Genomic DNA, 11,773 nt, shown 5'->3' on the forward strand with positions numbered 1-11,773 from the left:
TCACCCCCTCCAACATATCAGGGACAGGGTTCCCCTTGTCTGCACCTCCCACCCCGTGAGCCTCCGCATCCAACACATCACTCTCCGCAACCTCCAAAGGTATCCTACCACCAGACACATCTTCCCCTCACCCACTCTCTCTGCTTTCCGCAGGGACCGCGCTCTCCGCAACTCCCTTGTCCACTCATCCCTCCCCACTATAACCCCCCTGGCACTTGTGCCTACAACCACACCAAGTGCTGCACCTGTCCCAACACCTTCTCCCTCACCACCATTCAGGGTCCCAGACAATCCTTCCAGGTGAGGCAGCACTTCACCTGCGAGTCCAAGGGTGTCATTTATTGCATCCAGTGCTCCTGGTGCGGCCTCCACCACATATTCCGCCTTGGGAATCTCCAAACTGATGGCCTCAATGTCGATTTCTAACTTCTGGTAACCCCACCCCTCCTTTTTCTCCCCCCACCCCCCAACTCCTTTGTCTTCCTTATTCCTGTGGCTCCCTTCCCTCACCTTGATGACCTGCCCATCTCCTCTCCTCCTCTATCCTTTATTCCATGGTCCACTGCCCTCTCCTACCAGATTCCTCCCCCTTCAGCCCTTTGCCTCTTCTACCTATCACCTCTCAGCTTATTACATCTCCACCCACCCCCCCCCCCACCTTCTCCCTCTCACCTGGACTCACCTATCCCCTGCCTGTGTGTGCTTCTCCCCCTCCCCCAACCTTCTTATTCTGGCTTCTGCCCTCTTCCTTTCCAGTCCTGATGAAGGGTCTCAACCCGAAACTTTGACTGTTTATTTCCCTCCATGGATGCTGCCTGACCTGCTGAGTTCCTCCAGCACTTTTTGTGCATTGCTCCAGATTCCAGCATCTGCAGAATTTCTTGTGTCAAAAGAAGTTGTCTGTTCAGGAGCAGGGATGGAGATGGTGGTTAGCGAACAGAATTTGTAGTGGGTGCTGAAGACTATGGAATAAAAGTAGAAATGCTGGAGATACTCAGCAGGTCAGGCAGCATCAGTGCAGAGAGAAACAGCCAATGTTTCAAGGATCTTCATCAGAACTGAAGATGGTGGCTTCGGTTTTCCCAATAATCAGACAGAGGATCCGATCTGTCTGCTTGTCTGGTATGTGGAGTTAGAGAAGTCTCTGACAACCTAGAGAGGATGAATGGGACCATAGATGGTGGGGAGGTGGAGCTGGAGCTGGTTCTTGGAACAGCAAGCAGATGAGAAATGCAAAAGGATGGCTCTCTGATGAATGGAGTTAATCGGTTAAGAAATCCTTTACAGAACTCAGGCTGAAACTCCGCGTGGACAGGCTTGTGGTGGCCGTCGAGTGGATTCTGGGGATTTTATCCATGAGTTTGGAGGAGACTTTCCTCCGGAAGGCAGACAGAGCCCCACTGCTCGCCACCTCCCGGTAAAGCAGGCTGAAGACGGCCACCGTTTCTTCGTAGCTGTCCCTGGCCGAGATCTCGAAGAATGGGCACTTGAGTGCCTGGCCGATGCCGCTACCCTCTTCCGTGGTGACCATCCGGTCATACTGGAGGTCCTTCTTGTTGGCGACTATCACCACAGGAGGCAGCGCATCACCGTGATACCGCTTCAAGCTGGAGTGGATGTGGCTGATCAAGAACCGAAGCCGGAGGACCTCATCAAAGCTACAGCGATCCGTCACAGAGTACACGATGATAAACCCTTCAGCCCATTTGATCTTCTCCTCAATTAACATCGCATCTTCTTCCTTTGCAAAGAAAACTTTGTTAGTATTACTTTTTAAAAGAATGTTTTGAGAGAGGCAGATTTAAGAGCAAGTTAGTGGGTCATGACCCTGATTGGGGTGGGGGGGTTCTTTGAGCTAACTGGCTGCCTCTGTAATACACCGAGGGGGAAATAAAACTTACTGGTAGGGGTTTAGGATGTTGCAAGGTTGGGGGAGATGCAAGTTGTTTTTGTAAGAGGGTTCTGCCTCTTAATTAGTACATGTCTGTGGAACACTCTTCCTCAGAGTGGTGGGAGCAGAGTCTGGATACTTCTTAAAGCAGAGGTTGATAGATTCTCAATAAGCGAGGGGATGGAAGATTACAGTGGAGGGGGGGGGGGGGGGGTTACAGTTAGACCAGCCACAATCTTATTGAGTGGCAGAAGAGACTTGTTGGGTGTCCTAACCTGGTGATAAACACTAGGCTTGTGTTCCACCTGCCATTACCTGTCCAGCCGTATCGAGAATTTCAAACTGTACACATTCACCATCCACTGAGAACACATGTCTGTATATTGTTTCTGTGAACAAGGAGAAACAACAGGTTACAGAACTGGGGCTGTTTGGATTTTAAAGCTGATCCACTGATACACACACACCTGAAAATGTTCAGAAAATTCCCCTCCCCCCCAACCAAATCCTCTCCTTAAACCAGTGTCTCAAACTCCCCTCCACTAAACTTTTCCCCAGTGAGCTTTGGTCACCTATCCCAGTATTCCTTCTGGGGCTCAGTGGCAGACACTCCTGAGAAGTACTTTGAGATACTAGTTGGGCCAGTGCCTCACAGCAGGTTCAGTCCTGACCTCTTGCCATCATGGACCAGTTGGGCCGAAGGACCCGTTTCCATGCTGTATAACTCGGACTACAACTCTGGTGCTGTCTGCACAGAGTTTTCACATTCTCCCTGTGACTGTGGATTTCCCCCATTTGCCCCCAAAGACATGCAGGTTGGTGGGTTAAATGGCCACAGTAAATTGCTCCTAGTGTGTAGGTGAGTGGTCGAATCTGGAGGGAGTTGATGTGAATATGGGGAAAAACAAAGTGGGATTAGTGCAGGATTAGTGTAAATGGGTGACTGATAGTTTCTGATAGATACTGACACAGTTTACACAGAGTGGTGGGTGCATGGAACTCACTGCCGGCAGAGGTTGTGGGGGCAGATGCACAAGGGACATTTGAGAGACTCTGAGCTAGACACAGGAATGACAGTGAAAGGCAGGGCTATGTGGGAGGGAAGGGTTAGATAGATCTTAGAGCAGGATAAAATGTCAGCACAACATTGTGGGCCGAAGGGCCTGTACTGTGCTGTAATGGTCTATGTTCTAGGATGGTCAGTGTGGACTCGATGGGATGAAGGGCCTGCATCCGTGCCATTTCTCTGTGACTGTTTTACAACATTGAGGGTGCTACATAAATGTAAACTGTTCAACCACCTGCCCTTAACAGACTTTATCAGTTTAATCACTGAACAGAGTCAGGCATGTTACTGGAGAAGGAGATTACAGTACTCCATTGTTCACAGACTGCTCATTTTTCACTGCTGTGTGAAGCCCTACTGGGATTTTATCACCTAGGTGATGTTATAGTGGTCAGCCTCTTCACAGGAACAGGGGAGCAGCACATTCAGCACTCTCCTGTTATAGACCAGTACCCAAGCTCACTCATCTACCTCTCTGCCACCTTCACAACAGGCACAGCACTGACTCCCAGCTCACCAGGGGCTGCCTGAACCCAGTGTGGGTGCACTCACCCAAGGTTGGATCATACTCCCCAATGAATCTCTTTGTGATGAAGCGAACTGTGATGGCTGGAAGAGAAAAGGTGAGTTAGATCTGAAGCCAGAGTCTGCTTTAGCCCAACCCATGTCCCTGTGCCCTCCTGACTTGTAACCAACTAAAACAGACCCAGCTAGTCTGTGCTCCAGAAAGGTCATCTCCCACTTCTCTTCCAACCCTCTCACCACAACCTAAAATTCCTCCATCTCATGTGCAAATTCATCTTCCCATTAAATGTATCATCCGTGTCTCAACTACTCCATGTGTGAGCAAGTTTCTCTCTCAGTAAAGACATGTCTCTTGAATTCTGCAATGAATTTACAAGTGACCATCTTGCATTTAAGGTGCCAAGTTTAGGATTTTCCCCCCCAGAGGAATCTTTTTATCTGCCTGCTCCATTAAATCCATTCACAGTTCTAAAAAAAGCTATTAAGTCAGTCCCCAAGTCTTGCCCAGCTGATTAAGACTTTAAGCTGAACTGACGCAGCTTCCAACAAACATTTCCCGATTCCAGGACCCCACCAGATAAATATTACATAGTCTCACCACTGAAGCATTTATGTCTGTGTTTGGAGAAAGCCCTTGGCAGTTTGTGTGTGTGTGTGTGTGTGTGTGTGTGTGTGTGTGTGTGTGTGTGTGTGTGTGTGCGCGCGCGCGCGCGCGCGCAGGAGCCTGATCAGCAAGAGTTGCCAAGCTATTCACCCAGGGGGAAGGGCAGTATTGAAGTAGTGTCTGTGGTCGGGAGAGAAGTATAGCCTGTCACATAGGAAGAGATGGAAGATGTCCTTCCCCAACCTACCCTGGTGGACCAGGTGTGTTACAGACAACGTCTCTTGATCTCTCCCACTGGTCCCAGAAGCTTATTTCCACATTTAACCCAAAACTTACAACATTTTTTTAAAAAAGAAAAACACCAATCCTATGAAGCATTCACCCTTTGCTGCAAAATACAGATTCTCTCTACTGTAGTGGCTCAATAACACAGCCCTACACTACTGTAACAATACCCAAGCCTCAGCACAGTTACAACAGATCCCACTAGTGAACTACTTACAACTTATCCATCTATCCGAGTAGTGTGTGTGTGCTTGATTCTGCTGCCTGGAGGGTCTCAGACCTAAAAAGTTAACTGTTTCTCCCTCCACAGATATTGCCTGAACTGCTGAGTATTTCTAGCATTTTCTATTTTATTTCAGTTTTCCAGCATCTGCAATTATATTGATTTTGCTGGTGATGTGTTATAAATCAATTTAAAATTCTCATCCCCTTCTGTAACCTATTACAATTATCCAAGATCTCAGCACTACCCTGGTTCCTGCTGTGGCTGATGGTGGCATCCCGGATCCCACACTACGGCGTTCCTTCTCCAAACCTCCTCCTTTTAGGCTGCAACTTAAAACCAATGCTCTTGACAGAGCTCTGACTCCCAGTGAGGTTAACATCACATTAATTACAGTACTGTGAGGGGCATTGGGATATTCGACTGCACTGAAGGCACTAGTTAAATGTAGACATGAGGGACTGTAGGTGCTGGAATCTGAAGCAATGAATAAACAGCTGGAGGAACTCAGTGGGTCAGGCAGCACCTGTGAAGGTAAATGGACAGTCACTGTTTCAGGTCGAGATCCTTCAGGACTAAAAGGTCGATAGTCGGTACAAAGGGGTGAGGGGAAGGGGTGGAGCAAGAACTGGCCAGTGATAGGTGGATTCAGGTGAGGAGGGGTGGGTTGTTAAACAGTTTGAATCTGCCATTTCCTGGGATGTTGGGTCAGTACCTCCAGCTCCCACAGGGAACACTTCCCTGAACTAAACCCCCACCCAACCCCCGCTTGAGTGAGGCATGGTGGTGCAGCCGGTAAAGCTGCTGCCTCACAGCTCCAGCAACCTGGGTTCGATCCTGACCTCAGATACTGTTTACATGGGAGTTAGCAACTCCTCCCTGTGATCACGGGGGTTTCCCTTGGGAGCATCAGTTTCTTCCCACATCCCAAAGCCACGTGGGTTGGTAAGTTAATTGGCCACTGTATGGTGGCAAGTAGTAGAATCCAAGGGGAGTTGATGGGTATGTGGGGAAATGGAATGAGGGTAGGATTGGTTGAACTTAGTGCTTGATGGTTGGCACAGACTCAATGGGCTGAAGGGCCTGTTTCTGTCCTCTGTAGCTCACTGTTTTATGGAACAGAAGTTGAAACAAATCACTAAGACAGCTGGGCTCCCATTTCCGTCCCCTTTGAATCATTTAAAAGAGATGGAAAGTTGAAAGCCTCAGGATGATCCTTCCTGAAGCAGGCAGCACTCATTGCAAGGCTTAAACCTGGGATCTTATTGGGACAGCTGCGTGTTAACCAAAGACTTTAACAACCACTCTCTCCAGAAAACAAACAGGGTGAAGAGATTTAGAAACACAGAAATTCCAAGCCTCCTGGAGAGGCAAAGAGCTTCCACCAACAAGTTTTCAAAGAGGGATGATATGGTTGGCATTACCCCACTGAACAAACAGGAAATCATCAGTATCACAGTGTGTGGCAATTGCCAAGTTGAATAAACAGTGGCTTCGCACACTCACCCTTATCCTTGCTGAACCAATAGACACTGGGTACAGTGACACAGTTGTTAGCTCTTATTCAAGTAAATAACCAAGAATCCTGCACTTATGTAGAGCAAGTGTTCAGTAATCTCCAGAATAAGCAGAAACACATTGCCAGAAACTTGCTCTGTCAGTGGCCGGGAGCTTTCATGTGGGTACGCAGCGAGCCACCTGTACCCCACACAACAACACTTCTCTGACACAGGCTTTTGACCCAAAATGTTGACAATTCTTTTCTCCCCAAAGATGCTGCTCGACCTGCTGAGTTTCTCCAGCAGATTGTTTGTTGATCCTGATTTCAACATCTGCAGTCTCACGTCAACAACACTTCTCCAATACCCTAAACCAACTTGTCCACCACTCCCTCCCTCCCCCAAGGTCTGATGAAGGATTCCACATCCAAAACATTAACTGATTCTCTCTCCACAGATGCTGCCTGACCTGCTGAGTGTTTCCAACATTTCTGTTTTCATTACAGTAACCCTGTCCTGGTTCCCAGCGACTGATCCTTACCCAATCCAATGTTTACCAAGGATTATAATACAATTGGTAAATCATAGCTTAACAACGAATAACTGATACTCTGCATCATATACTGTTTAAAAAAAAGCTGGAAGAATTCAGCAGGTCAGGCAGCATTTGTGGAGGGAAATAGACAGTCGACGTTTCAGGTCGCAACCGATCATAGCATTTTGCTTCAGTTTCCAGCATCTGCAGTCTCCACACACAGTAAACCCCGTCCGTGAACACAGGGAGTGACCCAAGAACGCTGAGTTTACAGGAAAATTTAATCCCTGCTTTCTGTTAGAACCAAACGTGCACATCAGCAGATAAAGGCTCGCCAGGTGACTGGCATCTTACCGGTTTTCCCCACAGCCCCCTGACCCAGCACAGCCACCCTCACAGTCCTGCAGCTGGCCAGCTGTTGTGCTCTCTTCAGAGGTCGAGGCAACCGCTGGAAATTGGACGTCATATTCAAACGTGCAATCAGCTACTCAACCAGAAAGGCATTATGACTCGCAGGCAGACCCGGCGCCGCCCCACCCGCAGCCCTGGGTCCCAGTCGGGGTCCCACTGCTTATAAAAACTTCTCAAAACTTTTCTTTCCACATTTAACGAATCGTTTCCTCGCCTCCCACAGTTGCTGCTTGAATTTATCAATCTTGGTACTTCCCAACTCCTACTCCCAGCACTACTCTGGGGATGCGATGCTAAATACTTTGAACCGGGCACCTTAACAATCTGTTCCACTCTATTTCCACAATGACGCAAATTGATTGCAGCCTCCAGCGAGCATCCTCGGGTCCTACAGCCCGCCTGGTATTTCTATGGAGAAAGAGTATATTTATTTAACACCTTTCAGCTGGAGTAGCTGTTTATCTGCACTTGTAGCCAGTTTGCATTACAATAACCAACTTATCTGATTATTGTGATTTTTTTGTATAATAGTGAGCTACAAATAGTCAAAGTCAAAGTTGAGTTTATTGTCATGTGCACAAGTCCATGTGTGCACAGGTGCAATGAAAAACTAACCCAACAGCATCACAGACACAGAGCATCAGATACGCAGCATTCATGAGAAAAACATACGTTAAACATAAATTATACACAATGTTTACAAGAAAAAAACAAGTAGAACAAAATAAAGTCAATTTTAATGTAAAGTGATCAAAATGGTCACAGTGTTGCTAGACTGTAGTGATTAGGGTTGTGCAGGTTGGTTCAAGAACCGAATGGTTGAAGGGAAGTAGCTGTTCTTGAACCTGGTGGTGTGGGACTTCAGGCTTCTGTACCTCCTGCCCGATGGTAGCTGCAAGAAGATGGCACGGCCCGGATGGTGGGGATCTTTGCTGATGGAGGTTGCCTTCTTGAGGCAGCACCTCCTGTAGATACTCCCGATGGTGGGGAGGGATGTGCGTGATGTATTGGGCTGAGTCTGCCACTCTCTGTAGCTTTTTATGTTCCTACTCATTCAAATTGCAGTATCAAGATGGGTGACAACCAGGGAGAACTTCTCCTACCCTGGGATATCAGCGCCAACTGAGGAGCAGGCGGGCCTGTTTAACACTGCATCTCTGACAGTGCAGCACCCCCTCAGCACAACAGGGTATGTCAGCCAAGACATTTTGCTCGGGTAAGCTTCTGGAGTCTGGAATCCAGGATCCTTTAATTCAAAGTTACAGCTGGTGTGGGGCCATAATGCATCTCAAAGTGGACACACTCAAAACTGGAGTTAGCTGAGAATTTCACCAGGCTGGGGTATAATCATTGGCTTAAATTCCCTGTCCCTTTAGCTAGGAATAACTTTTCAGTGGAGATAATAATTATTGCTTGGACTCTGTAAGATTAACAGTCTTAAACTTTTAAACAGTTTCATGGGAAGAATTTATCCCTTAACCAACGTCACCAAAAGAGATGAACTGATCATTACCATGGTGATATTTGTGGGTTCTTGTTCCGCACTTGATCTATCGCAGCAGTATCTCAGGTATAACAGTGCTTGGCTCCACAGTATTTGATGACAGAGGTTGTGGAAGGTGCCAGAAAAAAAAACTGCTGTTTCTCGATGGAAAAGTGAAGATAGTTTTGGTTTGGCTGTCAGATATTACGTCCCAAAAGTTTGAGTGGAAGATGTGGTTAAATTCTCAAGTGAGTGCAATGGGCACACATAACCATGTGCCCTAGCAACTTGGGTTTGGAACTCTTTCAGATTGTCCTGGGAAGAGCAGGGAAGGTTAAGGGGAGATTGAATAGAGACGTATATGAAGGTGGCTCAGTGGTTCAACTGGTAGAATTGCTGCCTCACGGGTCCAGAGACCTGGGTTCAATTCCTGACCTCCAGTCCTGTCTGTGTGGAGTTTGCACATTCTCCCTATACTGCGTGGGTTTCATTCTGGTGTTTCACTTTCCTTCTGTATCCTGAAAAGTTGGAAGGTCAATTCACCACTGTAATTTGTCCCTAGCCTGTAGGTGAGTGGCAACATCTGGGAAATGTTGGTGGGAATGTGGAGAGAATAGAATGGGATCAGTATAAATGGGTGGTTGATGGTCAGCAGGAACTCAATGGGCTGAAGGGTCTGTTTCTGCACTGTGTGTCTCTATCAGGTTACGAGAGCTGCTGCTGATGATCCTGTTGACAGGCAGGTGGGTACCTCAGAGTTACGGTCATTGGCGGTTATGAGGAGGAAGGGCTGGACTTGTTTTCCTTGGAATGGATGAGGCTGAGGTGGGGGAGGTGCTGACAGAGGTGTGCAACATCATGAGGGGCATAGAGAGGGCAGGAAACTTTCCCCCACAGCATAGGTGGCAAAAACTAGAGGGCATAGGGTAAGGGTCAGGGAAGAGGTGTAATGGGGATCTGAGGAAGAACTTGTGGAATCTGGAACAGATTGCACGAGGAGTTGGAGAACGAGACTCCCACAGCAAGGAGGAAGTATCTAGATGAGGACTTAAATTGTTCAGAAGGCGATGGGCCACATGCTGCCAAATGGGATCAGTGTAGGTGGGTAGTTGATGGTCGGCATGGACATGTTGGGCTGAAGGGCCTGTTCCTATGCTCTGTGACTCAGGGGGAGAGGGATGTTTTCAGACAGGGAGCTGCTTGTGAGGGTGAATGAAGGAGGAGCATCAGTAGCTATCAAAAACAAAATGACATGCCAAGGAAAGATTTGCAGGGCTGTTGGGAAGAGCAGGGGGAGTAACACTAATTTTATCTTTGTTTTAGAGCCAGCGCAGGCATCGTCAAACCTTGACTGTTTTGGCATTTTTCTGAGGGAAGGAATAGAGATAGAGCAGGCTCTAGGACCTGGGGGAGTTGGGTTTGGGAGAATTGTGTAGCTGGAGCTGGAGCTGGAAGGGAGGGGTTTGACATTTCTTTCCAGCCTGCTGTTACATTCCTGGTGGTGTTGTGGCTGCGGGTGGTGAGGAGACAGGCCACAGGGAATATGGAAATAAATAATCCACAAGCAGACACAGCAAAGAGCAAAGCTCACTGAGCAGAGACCCAAACACACTTGCACTTTGCTGTTGGGTGGATTCCCCATGGCTCTTCCCGGCACCTTGACAGGGGCAGGCGTGTTCTGTGGCTGCAACTAAGTCAGGGTTTGATTCCCCCAGCGTACACCGAGTTGTGTCAGCAGTGGTGGCAGGGAGGTGTAGGGGCACTAGGTGCTGTTCACAGCTCAGAAGTAGGCTATTCAGCCCAACTGCTTCCTGCTAGCGTTTTGGATTCTCTTTCTGCCTCTGTTCAACTCACCCCATCCAATGACTCCTTTGTACCTCATGTGTTTATCCAAATTCCCCTTTAAATGCCTTTACTATTTGATGAAACGTTCCCAGTGGGAGCAACCTCTGCCTTTACCCCTCTCTCTGGCTGTAGAAAATTCCAGAATTCCTTTATGCCTGTTTTGTACTGTCTTGGCCTCACCAGCAAGTGGAAACACCTCTGTGTGCAACCTGTTAAACCCTTCAGGTGTCTAAAAGACCTCAATTGGGTCACCTCTTAAAATGCTGGTGCTGGAAATCTGAAATAACAAAAAACAGAAAATGCTGGAAACACTTAGTGGGTCAGGCAGCATCCGTGGAGGGAGAGTTAACATTTCACGTCCGAGACCCTTCGTCACAAGTGGGAAAGAGAGAAAACAAGTTGGTTTTCAGAAGCCATCCATCCCTCCCCCCAACCCCTGTTACACTCTCAGTCCAGGTGAAGGATCTTGACCAGAAATGTCTACTGTCCACTTTCCTTCCCACAGATGCTGCTCGACCCACTGAGTTCCTCCAGCAGCTTGTTTTTTGCTCCAGATTCCAGCATCTGCAGTCTCTGGAGTCTGTAAGGATTAAAGATTAACCTGAGGGTCACCACTGGAAGAAAAAATCTACAATCCATTGCTTTCACTATCTGTTAGTTGGGGAAAGAAATAAAAACAGAAAGAAGCTGGAAACACTCAGCAGGTCAGGCAGCACCTAGGGAGGGAGAAACACATTAACTCTGTTTCTCCCTCCCCAGATGCTGCCTGACCTGCTGAGTGTTTTCAGCAGGTTTCTGCCTTTATTTCAGATTTCCAGTATCTGCAGTTCTTTCCGCTTTTTGAGATGGGGAACAGGTTGGTTTGACTTGGGTGTCTGTTGGAGGTGTGAGATACCTTGCTGGTCCGTCAGGTTTGCCCAGTGCGAACTCTGATTGAACCCACACGATCTAGGGCCCGGTCTGGGGACCTCATCATTGGACGCTGTTGAGCAGCGTAAAGTCTGTCCAGACCAAATTACTTCGATAGCTCCAGGCTTTCATTTGGAGCTTGGTGGCTCTCTCTGCCTCCCAGAACGTGCAGACTGTGAAATCACCCCTCCCATCCCCATCCCCCTTTTAACATCTGAATGTTTCCAGAAGCTAAAATTCCCCAAATTCCTGCACTGATTTCAGATGGCCCCGTGTTGATCTCATGCCAATGCTCTGCTCTACATTCTTGCTCAGCTTAAAGAAACCCTCTTCAAGGGACCGGCGGGCATGGGGAACTATTCCAAAAGTGATGCCAACTGTGAACTAAACTCAGCTTCAAAATAATACAGAGCAATCAGTCACTGTGAGGGTCTGCGTGAGTCTGTGTGCATTGTAGGCCAGCTAACAACTAATGATTTATCGCAGCTTGGTCCTCT

The 11,773-nt window shown here is 47.9% G+C and overlaps 1 protein-coding gene across 2 annotated transcripts; it reads right to left on the bottom strand.

Annotated features, from left to right (window-relative positions):
- Positions 1-736: 736 nt before the first annotated feature.
- On the bottom strand, positions 737-7,290 carry LOC127585609 (ras-related and estrogen-regulated growth inhibitor-like). Of its 2 annotated transcripts, XM_052043209.1 has the most exons (4): positions 6,983-7,290; positions 3,510-3,566; positions 2,207-2,280; positions 737-1,741 (listed from the first exon to the last, which is right to left on the bottom strand). In XM_052043209.1, exons 1-4 carry the CDS (start codon positions 7,092-7,094, stop codon positions 1,262-1,264), a joined length of 723 nt encoding a protein of 240 aa, XP_051899169.1. In that variant the 5' UTR covers positions 7,095-7,290; the 3' UTR covers positions 737-1,261. The 2 variants fall into 2 exon arrangements, with proteins under 2 accessions (XP_051899169.1, XP_051899170.1); XM_052043210.1 differs by lacking the exon at positions 3,510-3,566.
- Between the last annotated feature and the right edge of the window lie 4,483 nt (positions 7,291-11,773).

Source organism: Pristis pectinata, chromosome 33 (assembly GCF_009764475.1).
Source record: "Pristis pectinata isolate sPriPec2 chromosome 33, sPriPec2.1.pri, whole genome shotgun sequence".
NCBI classification, from domain to species: Eukaryota; Metazoa; Chordata; class Chondrichthyes; order Rhinopristiformes; family Pristidae; genus Pristis; species Pristis pectinata.

What these genes read in the sequence shown, in the direction of transcription:
- LOC127585609 (XM_052043209.1), bottom strand. Translation starts at nt 7,094, where the DNA reads ATGACGTCCAATTTCCAGCGGTTGCCTCGACCTCTGAAGAGAGCACAA. An exon ending in GGAGTATGATCCAACCTTGG is followed by an intron (nt 2,281 to 3,509) that starts GTGAGTGCACCC and finishes CCTTGTTCACAG; the next exon opens with AAACAATATACAGACATGTG. An exon ending in TTCTCGATACGGCTGGACAG is followed by an intron (nt 1,742 to 2,206) that starts GTAATGGCAGGT and finishes TTCTTTGCAAAG; the next exon opens with GAAGAAGATGCGATGTTAAT.